Source organism: Pantherophis guttatus, chromosome 3, assembly GCF_059756535.1.
Source record: "Pantherophis guttatus breed Tessera chromosome 3, ASM5975653v1, whole genome shotgun sequence".
NCBI classification, from domain to species: Eukaryota; Metazoa; Chordata; class Lepidosauria; order Squamata; family Colubridae; genus Pantherophis; species Pantherophis guttatus.
Genome location: NC_142065.1, coordinates 177,264,487 through 177,282,389, shown reverse-complemented (window position 1 = coordinate 177,282,389; position 17,903 = coordinate 177,264,487). Strand labels below are relative to the sequence as shown.

The following is a 17,903-nucleotide window of genomic DNA, read 5'->3' as shown; positions in this document are numbered from 1 at the left end:
AGTAAATTTTAAAACTAATGAAGCATTCCAAAGATGATGTAAACATTTATGATTTACAGTCATAATTAAGAATTCATGAATAGGTTTTTAAAGATGCCTCTATACCTGTTTTGCCTTCCATTCTTCTAAAAACATAACACAACTTGATGCCATACTGCAGTTGTTTTTTATGTAGATAATATAGCTGTTGTGTTTTCAAACAGTACGACTCACATTGATACACAAGTAAACTTTTAAAATAAATTTTAAAAAGTAGCATAGAACATATTCAGGTGATTATGATTCCTAGGCTTTTATTATATAGTACTAATAAGTAACATGTAAACACAGCCATGAGAGCATACAAACTGAAACCATGAATAAACGTTTTATTTCCCAAAGTATTTTGAACTGAAAAAATAGCAGACTATTATATTCAGAATTGGGAACAAACAAAATCTGAGAAACTGAATATATGCTTGCTAAAACAAGAATAATGTTTATTTAGCTAGTGAATCACTTCGAGGAATAAATTTTCACTTCCATGATAGCAATCTTTTCAGGCTTGCAAACACCCAGAAATAGGAATTAAAGATTTTAAGTGTTGTTATAAAGGTCATAAAAAGTCTGATTTAGACTGAGGTACATGTACTCAAAATTGAGATTGAGTGTAGCAAACAAACAGTTCCTCAGACAAACACACTTCTTCTGGTATACATGTTACAGGGGGGGAAAAAGAAATGTGCATTAACTGGTGTGGCCCACCAAGCTGCATATATTAATATTCTCTACACCAAACAGTTTGAAACAAGGGAAATGACATTCTAATATAATTTCATGTTATAATTCATTTGGCTAAACTGTAGCTCAAAGTTGCTTTGCCATATTAAAAGTTTACTACAATAATTTTCACATGAACATTTAGACTTGAATTTTACTCCAGGACTAAATATGGCATGATTTTGCTTTAAATTCTGCTTGAATAGCTAAAAAAACTGACAATTAAAAAACTACATCAAAGAAAAATAAATTGAAGCAATGTGAATCTCACATCATTGAACCACTTATGATGGTTAATTGTTAGTATTTAACAAATTCAAAGAGTTAATGAATCCTTGCATTCGTTCCATCTCCTGTGCCTTAGCTAGGATGCATAATTACAAAAGACAGCAGATACTGGTAAAAGCTTCAGGACAGAAAGTGCTTGACGAAGTTACAGTTCTCAAGTGTGTTTGGTGAGAGAGTATAAGGGCAGATGCACTGATGAGAACCATTACAAGAAGAGTCATTTGTGTTAAAGTGTTCAAAGATGTCACCTTAAGCAGGAACAAAGCTTTAATAACGTCTTCTTAGACATATTAGGCATTTCCAGAGTCTACATCATTAGTGTTGTAATTCTAGCAGGATCGTCTCCATATAGTTATTGTTTGTTTCTATTCCTCTCCTGCAGGACAGAAAAAAAAGGAAAATCATTAATGCATTATCATAAAATACTTAACTTCTATACAGTGGACGACACACGAATTTCATCTTCAATTATAAGTGATTCATAAAAACAAACTGTAACCTTTATCAAAACATGAAATCAATTATCTTGGTTAAAAAAATCATTTTCAACCTATAAAGTTTGAACTTGTTAGTTGTTTAGAAAATTCTATACAATATTTTTTAAAAAATAAGCATGCCATAGTATTTTATCAAAGCCATAAACCACTCTTCCATAGTAATTTATATTTCATATCACTTTAATTTTCTGTATAGGCCTAAAATCATGATGGTATTCATTATTATAAGTGTTATTTATCAAAATAGGGCCATTAATCATAGAATGAATAGAATATTTATTGATGCTCTTTCAACTTGAACAGAAAGAGCAGAGGACAAAAACCCTTTGCTATAATTATTAACTTTAGTCTAAATCCTTAAAATAGCAAAACCATCTTAACTATATTGGAAACATGTTAATAGTGTCATTCTTTTTGGGTGAAGGGATCTTTTAAATTCAGACTTTTTTTCATACAACACAATTGCTCAACCAATCCAATGTAAGATTGCATATTTTGACCAAGGGTACTTCTCTTCATAATATTAATGTTAAGAATCCAGTCTAAAATAGACTCTGTCCTTGATCAGCTCATGTGGAAGTTACTGCGGCTGGGTCCAGCTTGGATATCTGAGGCAAATTTGAATTCATTAGGCCTGAGGAAATGAGACACAGTCCTTGGAGTTATTATGCAGCACTTCTATGTTAGATCCATGTTCCTCCTGGCTGATTACAACCTCCAGGGAGGAGACATGTGGTTAGGTTCTGGCAGTCGTTAATTTCTCTTTGAGGTAATAGGTAGATAGTTCTCAGGGTGGATAAAAATTGATTTTTTAAAAAAATTAAATCTGATTTTTTAAAATTTAAAATGTATTTTTTTAATTTTTATTAAATTTATTTTAATAAAATGCTTTTGGAGTAAAAATCTATCTAAAGAGTTTTCTATTTAAGATACATAAATAATTTTAGTTTATTCAGCATGAAATGGAGCTTAGTTATTTAGCATGAGGCTGTGTATGCTGCAACATTGGGATTGTCAGTAAGTCAACAGCGGGTCAGAGGAGTAGCAGAGATGACAGTTGCTCTTTAAAAATTATAATTTAAATCAAGTTGATTTAAAACAAGCCTTTTTACTAGTGGCTTAAATCTTGATTTAAATCAACTTGATTTAAATCAAATCCACCCTGATAGTTCTGCTGTCTTAAGGGGCCATTGCTCGACTCGACCGCAGCAAGATTATGGTATGCACAAAGATGGAAATATCTGGCAATACCTACAGTTGAGGAGTGGTTGGCGAAGATGATAAAAACTTGTTGAGATGGCCAAATTGAGCTGTTTGATTAGAGAAGATAATACCTATATTTATTGCAGATTGAAAATCCCTTATGGACTTTGTGTAAAACAGAAAAAAAATTAGCTATGTTTTTGACCATCAGAATAGATTATAGAAAGAAGAGAGGCATGATATAAGTTTAGAAAAGAGGTAAATCTACAGTTGTACTTAATAACTGTTTTAAAGAAAATAGAAACCACTATTTTATATATTTTTTCTCACTTTTCTATTTTCTTTTTGCATGTTAGCTTTATTTCTTTTTTTCTTACTTTTAGTTAGTATTAAAACTTTCAATAAAATTATATTGAAAGGGAGGGTGCACATTAAACTCCACCATTCTGAATAATTTTTGTCCAGTTTTCATACTTCCTTTCCTAAGGAAGGTTGTAGAGAAGGTAGCTGCATTGGTAGTTCAGAGGAAATGGAAGATGCTGGTTCTCTTCCTTCCTCCAAGATCAGTCTCAGTTGGTATTGGTAGGAGGGAAAAGATCCAGTGGTGGTGCCCTCCTTTGTGGGGACCTCAGGGATCAGATACTGTCACTTCTCTTGTTTAACATCTATGAAACTGGATGAGGTCATCTTCAGTCCGACAGTTTGGGGTGAGCTTTATATCTCTACCCGAGGATGCCTAAGTAATGCCATGGAGGTTCTGTCTCAGGGCCTGGAGGATGTGGGGGTCTGGATGGGGCACAACAGACTTTAGCTCAACTCAAGCAAGACTGAATGGCTCTGATATTTTGTATCTCCTAGTACATGGGTCCTTCCTTCTTTGCCAACTGGGGGTTCTCCTAGACTCACAGTTCCTTCTTGAAGAGGAGGCAGCAGTCATGGTTAAGAGGGCCTCTGCAAAGCTTAAGGGTCGTTATTAGCTGCACACATTTCTATACCAGAGGAGTGGCTTCCCATGGTCACACATCTTATTTTGATCTCCAAAGTGGCTTACTACAATGTGTTTTATCTGGGGCTGTCCTTGAAGAATATTTGGAATGTTCAACTGGTGCCAAATGCAACATCACAGCAATTACTGGTGTCAGTTACTTGGTACATGGGACACCACTGCTCTGTAAGCTGCATCAGCTTCCAATGTGCTTCCGTAATTCCTGCAATTCAAGGTTCTGGTTATCACCTTTAAAGTTCTTCATGCCTTAGGACTAAGTTACTTATGAGACCATCTCTCCCCAATTGTTTCTATTGCTTCTATCTGAAGGGTATGCTCAAGATACTGTCAGCTAGATGGGGCCTAGAAGGAGAATCTTTTTGACTGTGGCACCTGCCCCTTGGAACATCATTCCCCCTAAGATTAGACTATCCCTGTGGGCTTTTTGTAAGGCCTTGAAAACTTGGATTTGCACCTGAGCCTGGGCTTCTGGGTATGGGTTAGAGCCTATCCTGGTCGTAATGATGATGTTAAATCATGCCTGATTGCTGTGTGTTATTATATATAGTTTGTGGTTTTGTTTGTTTTATTTTAAGCTGTTTGCCAAGCGAGATGACCAATTATATAAATTGACAAAATAAATAAAAATAACCCAATTCCCAAATAAAGTTATTCAGCAAGGTAACAGGGACCAGGATCCATTCTGTGGTAAATGGAATTAGTCTATTAGATACAATTCCATGTTTTTCATTTGCAAAGTTAATGGGAAAACTTCCAGAGATAAGCTTTGGAATTCCCTCTGTGATAAATACCACTTTCAAGTCTTTCTAATAGAGTAGCATGTTTCCTGTAGATAATGAATATCTTACAACATAATTCACAATATGTAGCACTGTCAAGAGTTTTTCATAACATTAATGTTTTTGGAGCGGGGGGAACCCTTCAATAGTAAATTCTATTATAATACATGCTACAAAAATACAGTAGCGAATAAGTATGCTACCCTGTGAACATCTACTCCTATATTCTATTTAAATATACAGTCTGTCATATGAAACATGGTTACAGAATGTCAAATAAAAATTGGTATCTTCATACGGACATTCACATAGTGCAATCTGTTTTGCATTTATAATTTCAATAGATCAGACACATTCTATGCTGCTTATTGCATAATTTACTCATTTTGAAAGTAAAACATAGTCATTACATAATTTTCAGTAAAAGTTGCCTAGTTTGCAACTATCTAGTTGAAACCAATTTTTATTAAGCATTTTTCAATCATGAATTCGGATTTATTTCAATTATATATATTTAGGGCGCTGTTAATTTTTTACTCAGCAACACAGATATAGGTGATACCAAATATTATAAAATATTTTCTTAGATATAAATTTAAAAGCTTATTAAAAGGTATATGTGTTAACAGATTGGAATTGAAAAGGTGATATTCTATAAAAAAGTTTCTCATTCCAAAGGGCCATTTGTTAGCTAGCAAAACAATGGGAAAAAGCAACTCCCAACTCATCCACATATTCAGAAAAAAACTATTTGCACAAACTTTCTTTTCAAGACCAGTTTTATTTTCTCAGAGCCCTGAATTCTTATTTTCATTATGCTTCAAAATTATTCAGAGCACTTATCTGCAAACTGAAATACCTCATAGTTGGAAGGCAAAACAACCTCCTTCCCCTGTAGCTTCCCAAAATCTGGAAATGCAGGGATCATCTATGAAAATAAGGTACATGGAGAAGAAGGAATCCACAAAAATAATCAATGATCTGCTCCTTATCTACAATGAGGAATTTCCTCTGCCAGTACAAGGACCCCTTTAATTCAGTATGTCAAATCTGGATTCAGTCTTTTTTTATTCACATCACAGTATTAGCACAACCAATTGCAAAAAGTTCTGCTTTCGCTACCAATAAATCAGATTGGTCAGTTTTTCAAAAACAAATATATGATGACATGATTGGTTTGGTCTTCAACAACTAAATATGTGTTTACGTTAACAAATATAACACAGTATATATTCCACCTAATGCATATGGACAGTGTTTAAAAAAATAGCAATTTAGTTAAAAGATTTTAGTTCAAGCCTTTATTAGGCTGTTCTAAAATTTTGGGGAAGAATAAAACATTTCATATTGTTAATTCATTTAGAATATTAATAAGAATCTCAACTTAACAGTGGTTGGCTTTTACAATGTTGATCTGCAATCACCAGCGTCCATGAGGAGAGAACAAATCAAAAAAAGGCCTAATGGCAGTTGCAGCAGGATAATCGAAGCCCCTTTCCCTTTGTCATGTTTGCAATGCTGACACACATACAAAAGAGGTTGAGCTTTGATCACACTGCTACTAGTGTCATCTTGCCATTCTTGACCTCCCTCACTTCCCCTGTGGATGCTGGTGTTCTCTAAAATAACCCCAATTAATAACCATCAGTTTGTGAATAGCTTCTATCAATCCTTTCCACTGACAAATATAATTACAAGGCAATATAGTTCTTTTCAGAATTTCCACTTGAGGTGACTATTTTTAACTAAGGAATTAGGATACTTATCTTTTAAATTCTACTTAGATTAAGAGAATATCCCACTCTAATATTTTCCAGGTGTGTTTGATATTCCAGTTTTCCTTCCAAAATGACCAAAGTCATAGCTAACTAAAATTTGTGAGACATTATTCTGGTTAAATACTTATCTAGTATTTCCATACTTAAAACCATTTTTTTCCACTTAATGAGTACAATATTTCTCAATAGGTTAGTTTATGATTGTTACTTTTCTACTTCGCTACTTTTCAGTGGTAAACGGACTTTCAGTAGCTAAAGCATTATGCATTCTCAGCAATTTTTCTGTTGCTAATATTCTAATATTTTTTCAAGCTTTTAAAAGCATATCAAATGGAGAAAGTATGAAGTTTGGCAAGGAGATTCAAGTCCTATCTGGGGCTGATATTCAAAATCCCTAATGGATAACAACCCTTTATTCACCTTTCATTGCAAAAAGCAATACATTAAGTGTTGTTATACACTAGCCTACAATGGTTACATCATATAATAAGAACCAGCACTGGGTTGGATTTAATTAAGCACATACAATATAAGCTTCGGTTTATCACACCAAGAAACATTTTATAAGGAATATTTCACAATATAGCAATTACCATAAATGTTCAAACATTTAAACTATATTTTCAAGATTCTATTACACTACTTTATGCATACATAATTTAATAATAGTCTAATACTTTAAAATATTATACATATTTAGAAGATAGATCCACTAAATTGTTTATTGTTTATTCATTTTCTTTATACGCTAGCCATTCTCAAAGGCTCCAGGTGGTTAAAAATAACTCTGAAGCACATTTAAAAATAAAGGGAAAAAGATAAAATCTTAAAAATAAAAATTTCATACATCCACGAACCCGACCTTCAATTACGCTATACTCTCCTTTTGTGCAAGGTGGAACAGGTAGCCTTTACAATTTTCTAAAGCCCCAAAGAAACAAAGCAGGTCATTTCTTTGTTGGGAAGAAGTTCCAAAGCATGGGCTAGGGTTGGCTATTCAAGACACCCATTTCCAAGACTCCATCAGGTGACAATCGCATAGGGATGGAACTGGGAGGGAATATATTGTATTTCATCTGGTTTGATAGACAGATGAGTACAAGAAAAATCAGTACCCCAGGTAACCAGATCTTTAGCCATATAGGGCCTGTAAGGAGAAAATCAGCAATAGTCCTCTCTTAACGAATGGCTGTTCAGGAGCCATTCAAAATTGTGACAGCACTGAACAGAGTTACAAACTGTGTCTGAAGTTATGACCATTAAGGTGTCCCTGCAATCATATGATCAAAATTTGGTTGCCTGTCAGTGAGCCTGATCTTATAACCATGGGGACAATGCAATTCCTCCACCACCTGCCAACCTCTCCATCTAAGCCACCCTGAACAACCTGTCAGCAGCTCAGGTCTCGACTTCAGCCCTAGTGTTGCCACTATCACTCAAAAAGACCATGTTACACCCTATCTCCAGGTCATGAAAGTCTTGGGGAAGGGTGTGATGCCCCTACAGCCTAACACTTCCCAAAATCTGCCTCTTACCTTCAGATGGTATTCTCTTTTTAACAGGCCCCCCGTAGCCTATCCATGATAGCTACACCTTACACAAAGATTTTATTCTTGAAGCGGCTTCAGAGCATGCTCTTACATGGCCTCTGAAGTCTCCAAAAACTGCAAGCAAGCATGCCCCCATTCTTGTATGATTTTCAGAGGCTCCAGAGGCTACACAAGAGCAAGGCAATTTCTAGATGATCTGGAAGCCACATGAGAGCATGCCCCATTCTCACACAGCTTCTGCAGCCTCTGAAAACTGCACGGGAACTGGGTGTGCTTTTATGTGATTTTTGGATGCTGCAGAGATCACACAAGAATGTGGTGTGCTGCCATATGTCCTCTGGATCAAGTCCGGGTCTCAATTGTAAACAGAAGACCAAGAACCAACTGGCAACCAATGTAGTTCCTGAAACAGGTGTTATCCAAGTATACCAGCATATACCATCACTGCTGGGCCACCACATTTTGTATTAACTGTTGCCTCTGAATGCTCTGCAACAGTAGCCCCATGTAGAGTTGTTACAATAATCTAGGAGAGAATTGATTAGGACATAAGCATCTATATATAAGTAGGGCTTCTCTGTCTAGGAATGGTTGCAATCAGTACAGAATATTTAACTGTGCAAAATCTATGCTAGTCACTACTGCTACTTGCTCTTCAAGCAAGAATTGTGAAGCTAGGAGCTCCAAAATTCCCAAACTCAAGGAGGATTCAGAGGATTACACTCACTCTAAAAGCCATCATCAGCAAGCATATCCAATGCAATTTACTTACTATATACTATAAACTGAATCCTGACTAGCAAGATATAATCTTTCTCTAGGAGAAATTGTATGATCACCACTGTTTTCTAGGGGAAATAAGTATAAAGTTGTACTGAGCCAAGGTTTCTTGAACAGGAGGTATGCTACAACCATAGGAGCCTTGGTAGTACAGTGGTTTAATGCACCCTGTTATTAACACAGCTGCCTGCAATTTCTGCAGGTTCGAATCTCACCAGGCTCAAGGTTGACTCAGCCTTCCATCCTTTCTAAGGTAGATTAAATGAGGACCCAGTTTGTGGGGGCAATAAGCTGACTTTGTATAAATATACAAAAGTATGAAGGCTATTGCTTAACGCATTGTAAGCCGCCCTGAGTCTCCGGAGAAGGGTGGCATATAAATCAAATAAAAAAAATAAAAAAATAAAAAATAAATAAATAAAAAAAACCATCTCCAGAAACTACTGATCACTGCCAGATCCAACCTTCTGCCATTTCACAGGAAGTCATAGCCAGCAGGAGCAGGGTTCTTACTGAAAAATGATGGAAGTAATACTGAAAAGCAGGGGTTGAAACTCGATTTCATTGAGGGCCACATCAGGGTTGTATTTAAACTTGGGGGGCCGGGTGGGCATGGCCAGCTCAACGTCATTCATGTCTGGGGCGCCGGTGGAGGCCCAAGCACCCTGCCAGTGGAAACGGGCTCTCGAGCTGAGTTTTCGGCTGCTACCACCTCCTGCAACCCTCTGCCAGTGAAAACAGAGGTCGGGAGGACCGCGCACAGCCCTCCCGACCTGTTTTCATTGGCAGAGGCACCACAGGCCAGCTCTTCACTGTTTCCAAGGAAGCCCCACGGGCCAGAACTAAGCACCCCGCGGGCTAGATCTGGTCACCGGGCCTTGAGTTTGACACCCCTGCTGTAGAGGATCTGCTTTCCCATAAAATTATCCCAGATCAAAATTATCCCAGATCATTTCACAAGGCAAGACTTCAATCACCCCTACTACTAGTGTGCGCCAGAAACCTAGCTTCTGTCAAAACTAAGCAATTTTGTCCACAAAAGCTGCAATAATGTTTTAATAACCTTTCAAATAGTCTTGGCTTACTGTCAAATAAATGAATTACACAAGTTCAAGTCTTTAAAAATTAAAAAAAAATAAACTGTTTTTGTCTCCACAAAGACAGTGTTTTGATAATAAGCCATGTGTCTGAAGCAACATCCTTATTTGCAGATAATCCAAGGAAGAACAAGTTAAATTCGGATGGCTAAGAGGCTTTAGATCCAAATCAGAAGAAAGGTGTTTTATTCCTTTAGCCTTCTCAGAACAATCCAAGAATGGAAAAACACAAGGCAGAGAACAATTTTCTAACTCACAAACACGGCCTCCAACAGGTGTGATTTCACCAGAACTCTGTTTCCTTCCAATTGCAAAACTAAATCTCAAGGTTTTGTGTAATTCAAGACATTTAAAGGATGAAAATGGGTGCCTTAAGCATCTCAAAACTATCGTTTCCTTATCTTCCTGCTGAATTCTGCCAGCGTGAACTCAGACTCCATTAATTACTTTAGCTGAGCTGTAGATTGTCCATTCCTGGTCTGCAATGAATTTGGATACAAATTATAATGCTTTTGAGGGAATAGGGGCAGAGGGAATAGTTCAAAAAGTGTTTTATTGATTTTTTTGATAAATTTTTATTTTGTATTATTTTTTAAACAGCAATAGTGCTGGTAAAGGAATTATTTCTTCTCTGTACACCTCAAAATCTATTACAACTTAAATACTTTACATGAAGACACAGAATCTCATAACTACTATTAAACATTTGGTCTTGCGATTTATTAATACAAATTAAAATTAAAATTAAGGTATTTAAATTTTAATGCAGACCCTAACGAACATGTTATCCAGAATATTCCCACCTAAATCTGTTACGGTGGTATTAAATATTAATTTCCATTAGTTAAGATCAGAAGCAACTCCATTTTTAATAATCAAGCTTCTAATCCAGGAAAAAGTAGTATGATCTCTTACCCTACGCATGGCTTCCTCCTCCTCTTGACGCTTTTCATAATGTGCAAAGTCATCAAAGATTGAGGTGGTATGCTTGAAAGTAGCAATTATTTTAAGCACTTGCTTGGCTTTTTCTAGGGGTACTTCTTGAGTGTCCCTTGAATTGGTAACTGGTTTGTTGTCATTATTTTCCAAGCGAATGTGCCGCAGCTGGTTGTTCGGAACGTCTTTAACAAAGATCCATTTAACATCAAACTTCCCCTTCCATTTATCCTGAGACCAGACTCCAGCATACGCATTGTAGTCCACTACCGACTTCATCTCAGCCACTCCACAGAAGTGTCCACTGCCATTCACACTGAAAAGTAAATAGAGTGGGCCTTTTCCATTCAATGAACGATATGCAGCATCCAAGCGCTTATTACCATGTTCAGTACTACACCAGATAGAATATTTAATGGAACGATGTATATCATCCTCTGAATAGCTTTTGATTATAAACACGCGACCATTCTTCAGGTTCCAGTCAAAGTCTTTGGGATTATAGTTGTTTATGGCCTTTAATTTCTCCAAAACTGGGTGTACTTCTACACCAGATGGTGAAGAGCTAACTGGTATAACACCTATACCATAGTTTTCATTGCCAGCTCCATTGCTCTGATTGAAGCCTACACCTCTATTGCGAGGAGCCACCCAGCGATTTTGCAGCTGTTGCTGCTGCTGCAGCTGATGAGGCTGAGCCTGTTGCTGAGGTCCTTGAGGCTGTTGTGACTGTGGTAGCGGCTGCTGTTGCTGTTGCTGCGGCAGCTGGCTTTGCACCATAGGTGGTGGCTGAATTAAAGGCTGAGGCTGTTGAATTATAGTCTGAGGAGGCAGTACTGGTTGGATTGGAGGAGCTTTTACCACCGACCCTTTGTCATCCCAAGTGCCAATATTCATGTTGTGTTTTATAGGTGGTGGCGGTACTGCAGGGCCCCCAATTCCCACATTACCTTTAGGTTTAAGTTTTGGCTGAGGCTTAGCAGGCTTTCTTGCAATGGCAGCCCATGAGGTTGGTTTAGGTGCTGAACTGCTAACTGCAGGCACATTATTTGCTGCAATGCTCGTCATACCTGTACTGGTTAGAGCTGATCCAACTGTTTTTGTTACAGCAACTGTCATTTCACCACCAATTTTCAATCCAGTCATACCTTGCTCGATGCTGCTAATTCCAGGTACCTTGCTCAAAGTATCATTGCCAAATCCAGCCTGTCCATCGGCTATAGCTCTACCAAGAGAGCTGGGTGGGTAGCCATAGCTGCTGCTATAAGCAGAGCTTTGGGTTGATTGCCCCTGAGATCCACTTGTCCCCCATGTAGAGAAATCTGCATTGCCAGGAAAAAAATTAAATCCATGCTGACCAAGAAACGGAGGAGTATTCCCTAAAGCCCCAGGTTGACTGAATACACCATCGGGGATATAGTGGTGTTCACCATTACTCATCTGTCCATAAGTTGTCAAGTATGGCATTGGAGGATCTCCAGCTGTGGACCATGCTGCTTCACCCAAAGAGTATGGAAAACCAATGGAGGGAGCATAATAACTAGGCATGTATGGGTCTGACATTGGTGGATAGCTATTACTCTGCAGAAGAAGAAAAATAATAATTAAACTTTAATACTGCATTTATAATGTTCATTTGTTACAAATCTAAATTTAAGAATATTTAATACCGTTCATGTCCCAAAACTTAAATATAGAAAAAATATTTTCATATTAAAAGACCTGGAATAAAAACCCTAAAAACCAAATAAATAGCAGTGGTTAATATAATCACTGAATAGTTTAAAACTGCTCCACAGTGGTACAATTTTAATTACACTGATATGGCGTTCTGAAGAAAGAGCGTGCACATCTTTTGGCACAGCTGCGCCTCCAACATCTAAGAATATTCCAGATGCCATTTTATTTTATTCCTTCTAACTGGGCTCCTGCATTTTTTCTTGGTTTTCTTCATCTTAAATCAGGCTATACATGACAAGCGTTTTATTTATCCAATATGAATAAAGACTTTAGTATCTTCAGTGTGTTAGTATTCACTGTGTCTCATGTCAAGATGCCACTAAGTTCTCTACAGAAAGATAGTAAGAGATCAAGCTAAGGAACACCATTTGTTTCTTATTCCGGAGGAAGAACAAAATTTGAGGCCCCAAGAACATACACTGCTAAGTAAAATGCATAGGCAGGACAGGATTTTTTGCAAGCTTAATTGACTCACAAACCTCTGAATTTATCAGGGTGGATAAAAATTAATGATTTTTTAAAAAAAATTTAAAAAATCAGATTTTTTTGATTTAAATCGGATTTTTTTTATTTTTATCGAATTTATTTTAATAAACTTTTGGGATAAAAATCTATCGTAAGATAGTTTTCTATTTAAGATACATAAATAATTTAGTTTATTCAGCATGAAATGGAGCTTAGTTATGTAGCAGGAGACTGTATATTCTGCAACACTGGAACTATTGGTGAGTCAACAGTGGGTCAAAGGAGTAGCAGAGATGACAGTTGCTCTTTAAAAATTATGATTTAAATCGAGTTGATTTAAATCAAGCCTTTTTACTAGTGATTTAAATCATGATTTAAATTGTGATTTAAATCAACTCAATTTAAATCAAATCCACCCTGGAATTTATATACCTTGTTCCTTCAACCTAAATATTTTTATTATAAAAAATAAAACAAGCACAACAGTTTATTTTACCTGTTTTATTTTTCAATATTTACCAACTTAAAGGAAAACAAAATGGGAAAGGTAATATTTGTGTTAAGCACAGATATTTTTGAACCCTTATATGGCAGGGATTTGCATGAACGAAAAATTTGCTTACAACAACATTGACCTTAACTATAAATAATTAATCATCTGACCTACACACATCTAGCTAGCTTAGGATGGAGGGGACAATTTCAGGCCTAGAATATTCTTGTTTTAATTGGGAATGAAATGTAAGGCCATTTTATTGGAGCATTCAAACCATCATATTAAAAAACTATCATATTGAATTTATTTATCTTGTATTCCAGTGCAAACATGACGCCCAAATCACCTACTCCCTGGGCAGAAACAAACACAATTGTCTCTTGTCACAGCACACATCACAAAGAACTTTTTTGCATTGACAAAGCTGAACATTATATTTTAATTTCAGCTTTTTAACTATGACTTTCACCAGGAAAACATTAAGCCAAAATTTAATCACACGCAACAAGACATGTAAAGTTCCCACAATGTCTGAAATGCTCTTACACCAAACCCTTGTGAGATGTCAGCATTGTTGCACTAGATTCCAGGTATGATTTCTAGGGTCTTTTAAAAATGGAGGAAGGGAACGGTGTCTAATAGATCTCTACAACAACACTGAAAAGTAACTTTACAACTGACCACGGCATAATTTGGGTTTTTCACAACCAGTGGCCGTTTACCACCATTGCAACAATTATGCGATCACCACTTGGAGGCTTTACAGCTGACAACCAGTGTCAAGGGAGACACTGGCAGTAAAGTCGCAAGACATGAGATATCATGTGATATCTCACTGAATAACCATATCACTTAGCAACAAAGTTGCCAATCCAAAATGTAAGGACTACCTTTATTACTGATATCATGCAGTAAGTCCTGAAGTAGGACACAAAAACTAATGACAGAAAACTTGGCTGCAACTGAAAAAGAGCCCACACATTTATTGGCAGATGAAAATTCTAATTCTGTTTGTCAGAATTATCTAAATATCCTATGCATATTAAATAACATTTAAATTGGCACTTGTTTAGTGTCAAAAGTCAAATATTTATAATTGTATACATACTGCTTGCTATGTTGTTCAACTAGCAATAATAAGCAATCAAACTGCAACCCCAAGCTGGAAGTTACAGAAGGCAGTGGAGACAATCACAGCAATGGTGTATCATTAAGTAGGTAGTTACAAGGCCATTCAGTTGAAAAAGACATCCAGAGAATAATGCCATCACATTCTCTATTGTACATATATAGTTTTGTTCCCTCACTGCCTTAGGCAAACCTGGATGAAAATAACTTCCTTGACTTCGGCCACACTGAAACATCCAGAACTTCAGTAGAAGTAAATTAAGAGTTTTTCATGGAAAAAACAGGGCCTTAAGTTAATTCTTTGCAGCTGCTTGAGAGAAAAAAATTCTATATCAGTGAAACTTCTAAGACAATAGGGTTGAGCTAGAATAGAATAACTAAACAGATACATATGCAAATCCTGGTTCATTATCCTTAACTTTGCCTATGGCCTTTGTTAAATAACCACCATTTTAGAGCAAGAAGAAAATAACAGAAGTACCCCATGAGATTAATTAAGACCAGACAGCTCTGGTTAATAAGGCAAGGATTATTAGGGGGATTCCCCCCCCCATTGTTTTTATTTTTCATTAAAAAAATCTAATTTAATTATGTTCTTTAAAAATAGAATGTATAACTTTAAAAATGCATCTTCTGCTTAGAGCATTAAATGAATGAAAATGACCACAAGAAATGCATATTAACTAAGCTTGTTTCCCATCTATATCCACTGCAAGCTATGCCCTTCATATTTAGATCCTAAGCAAAAGAATTTAAGGAAAAAGAAAATTAACTCATTGGCATATTCCAAAGGCAGCAATGTTTTATAAGTAAATGGGATATGAAATCTTTGAAAGGTTGTATTTTATTGTTATTGCATAATTAAAGCAATCTACTTTATTCTTATTACAGAGTACCAAGAATATGTGATAATTTTGTAAATACTTGCCTGATTTGTCTGGCTACTCAGATATGGCTCAAAATCATCATCATTTACTGCATCCTTTTGATGAATCGAACCGTTTTGCACTGAAACTGAAATGCAACTAAAATTAGAAATAACATAAAAGTATTGTGCGTGATTGTGAACATCTAATGGAAATCATAACATTTTAAGGTAAATCATAACAGGTAACATGCATGTATTGTAGAATCCTTAAATCAAAAAGCCACAAAGGGTTGGCACTGTGTTATTACAGGATCATCCAGAAGAGAGATGAAAATGGGAAAATATTACATAAATAGAAGATGAAGGGTGAGCTTTACACTTTCTATGGCCACAGATCAGAATATAAAGCAAGAAAAAAAAGTAAGCCTGAAATATTATTTGTAAGAAGGCCCTAATGAAAACAAACTAATTTGGAGAAGTATGTACATCAGAACAAGAGAACTTCAATGGATTCATACAGAAGTGCAAATACAGGACTGATCTGGTCTTTAACTAAACACTGTTTAGTGTTATACATCACCTTATATGTATATTAAGTTATCTAATTACCTTGTATAGTATACCATGACAGCAATTTTTTCCCTTAAGTTCGTAAGAGAGAGAATAGATGAATGGCATACTGAAAGCAGCCAATTTAATTTTTCTATACTGAATTAGATTGAATAACCACAAAATGTCCAGCTTTGCTGTTAAAATTCTCTTTCTAGTAGTGACATCCCGACATATATCTACAATAAGTTTATTTCAAAAATGAAATCTGAAAATGCTTGTATTAAATGTTATTTCTACTTGTTTTATACATTAAGTAATCTCAGACTCAATCACACAATCACTATGTAAAATTCCTGATTGAAATTCAGTGATACAATATTGACTGAGATGGACAAATGGCCGTATTTCCTATATATTACTTCAAATGTAGCTTTTTAACCAGATTTCAGGTATATGACAAAAATTGATTTTTTTAAAAAGCAAATACCAATGAATTTCAACCAATAAAAACGATAATATAAAAGGAACTAGTCCTACAAATGTGGCTTTAATACTCTGTCTGTGTATTGTTCCATGTCTGTCTGTTCTCTATAAAGATATCACAATGCATAAGCAAAAATTTCAAGACATATATACCGTATATTCTCAATATTTCCAAGTGTTCTATTTGGTTTCCACTTCTAGCAACAAGCAGCAATGAATTTTTTTAAGAAGTGAGATTACACTGGATGCACACTAAAGGTATAGGTAGGGATTAGATAGCAATCTGCCAAATCCTTATATAAAACTTAGAACGTTTTAATTTGAATCTTAAAATTAAGGAAAAAAATGTTTTCAAAAGGTAGTGTTTATACTCTGCATTCCTGGTAACCAGAATGGATATTAAGGTTTACAATTTAACTTGCCAATAAAACAGCTCACAAATATATAACTCTAACCACTCAACTGAGCATCTAGTTTACAGATTAGGTACTGTGTCCCCATATTACAATAATTACGCTAACAGATTTATACTCTGCTCTAATATTCTATTGAAAGCGGATTGTTCAGCTATATATCCAACATATCTCACCTTTCGTTTTGATAAGCTTGGTGGTCTGTAATAGTTACTCATTCATTTAATATACATCACTAATAAGTATTCTCTTTTCTGTCACAAATAGCCAATTTTGGAGAAGAGAAAAATGTGTCTAAAATTTGGGTTGCAAAATAGATATAAATACAGATATCAAGAGAATATCTGTAGCTCAGGGTTGAACTGTGGAGTCCTTAATGCTCTCTGAGCTTGGTTGTTTGTTTGCAGATGTTTTGTTACTCGACCAGGTAAAATCATCAGTGCCAGTACCTAGTGCACTGATGGTGTTACCTAACTGGGTAATGAAACAACTGCAAGCAAACAACCAAGCTCAGAGAACACCAAAGATTCCACAATAAGCTTTATTGCAGTCCTACATGACACTCAAGTATCACATTTTCATGTTATTGGTTTCTTTAAAATTCTACTTCTAACATACTTTTAATTTCATATTTTCTTCATTAGATCTTTTTTCTTAAATTGTTTCTACACATATTTTTTGTAAACTACAGCCTAAAAGTTTTTTCTCTGCTCAAAACATTGAATCTTTTAACATGATTTACATCCCTTTGCACCCCTCCTGTACTGAGAGGAAAAAACAATTGGGCTTGTTAAAAACCACAAGCCAAAAATGTAAGTCATATAATATTGCAAGTGCAAACACTAACTTTAAAATTAATAATATTCAAAACAAGTACATACCAAAATTGGTACAATTCATTCTAATAGAATATCTGACAGAGTAAGCAAAAGAAAAAGATGTAAATGTGCGATACAATTTTTAGAGAAAGGCAAAATTCTCTACCAAGTATTTCAGAGAAAGACAAAGCAGTTTATCCTACGATTCACCTTAACAGGAAATCAACTATGCCATAGAACATATGCTACTAGCTCATAAGAACTAAA

General features: G+C 35.6%; 1 protein-coding gene across 16 annotated transcripts in view; it reads right to left on the bottom strand.

The window, feature by feature from the left end:
• Positions 1-276: 276 nt before the first annotated feature.
• Positions 277-17,903, bottom strand: part of YTHDF3 (YTH N6-methyladenosine RNA binding protein F3) — a 21,752-nt gene continuing 4,125 nt past the window's right edge. For 4 of the 16 annotated variants that reach the window (XM_087890623.1, XM_087890622.1, XM_087890621.1 and 1 more), the window contains 4 exons: positions 17,700-17,731; positions 15,431-15,516; positions 10,653-12,254; positions 277-1,423 (listed from right to left, as the gene is read on the bottom strand). In XM_087890623.1, coding sequence (XP_087746749.1) covers positions 1,400-1,423; positions 10,653-12,254; positions 15,431-15,516; positions 17,700-17,718 — 1,731 coding nt within the window. In that variant the 5' untranslated portion in view covers positions 17,719-17,731 and the 3' untranslated portion in view covers positions 277-1,399. Of the gene's footprint in view, positions 1,424-2,424; positions 2,855-5,391; positions 5,461-10,652; positions 12,255-15,430; positions 15,517-17,699; positions 17,732-17,903 lie in introns of those variants that run through there. The other 12 variants (XM_087890617.1, XM_034429850.3, XM_087890618.1 and 9 more) reach the window with 5 other exon arrangements.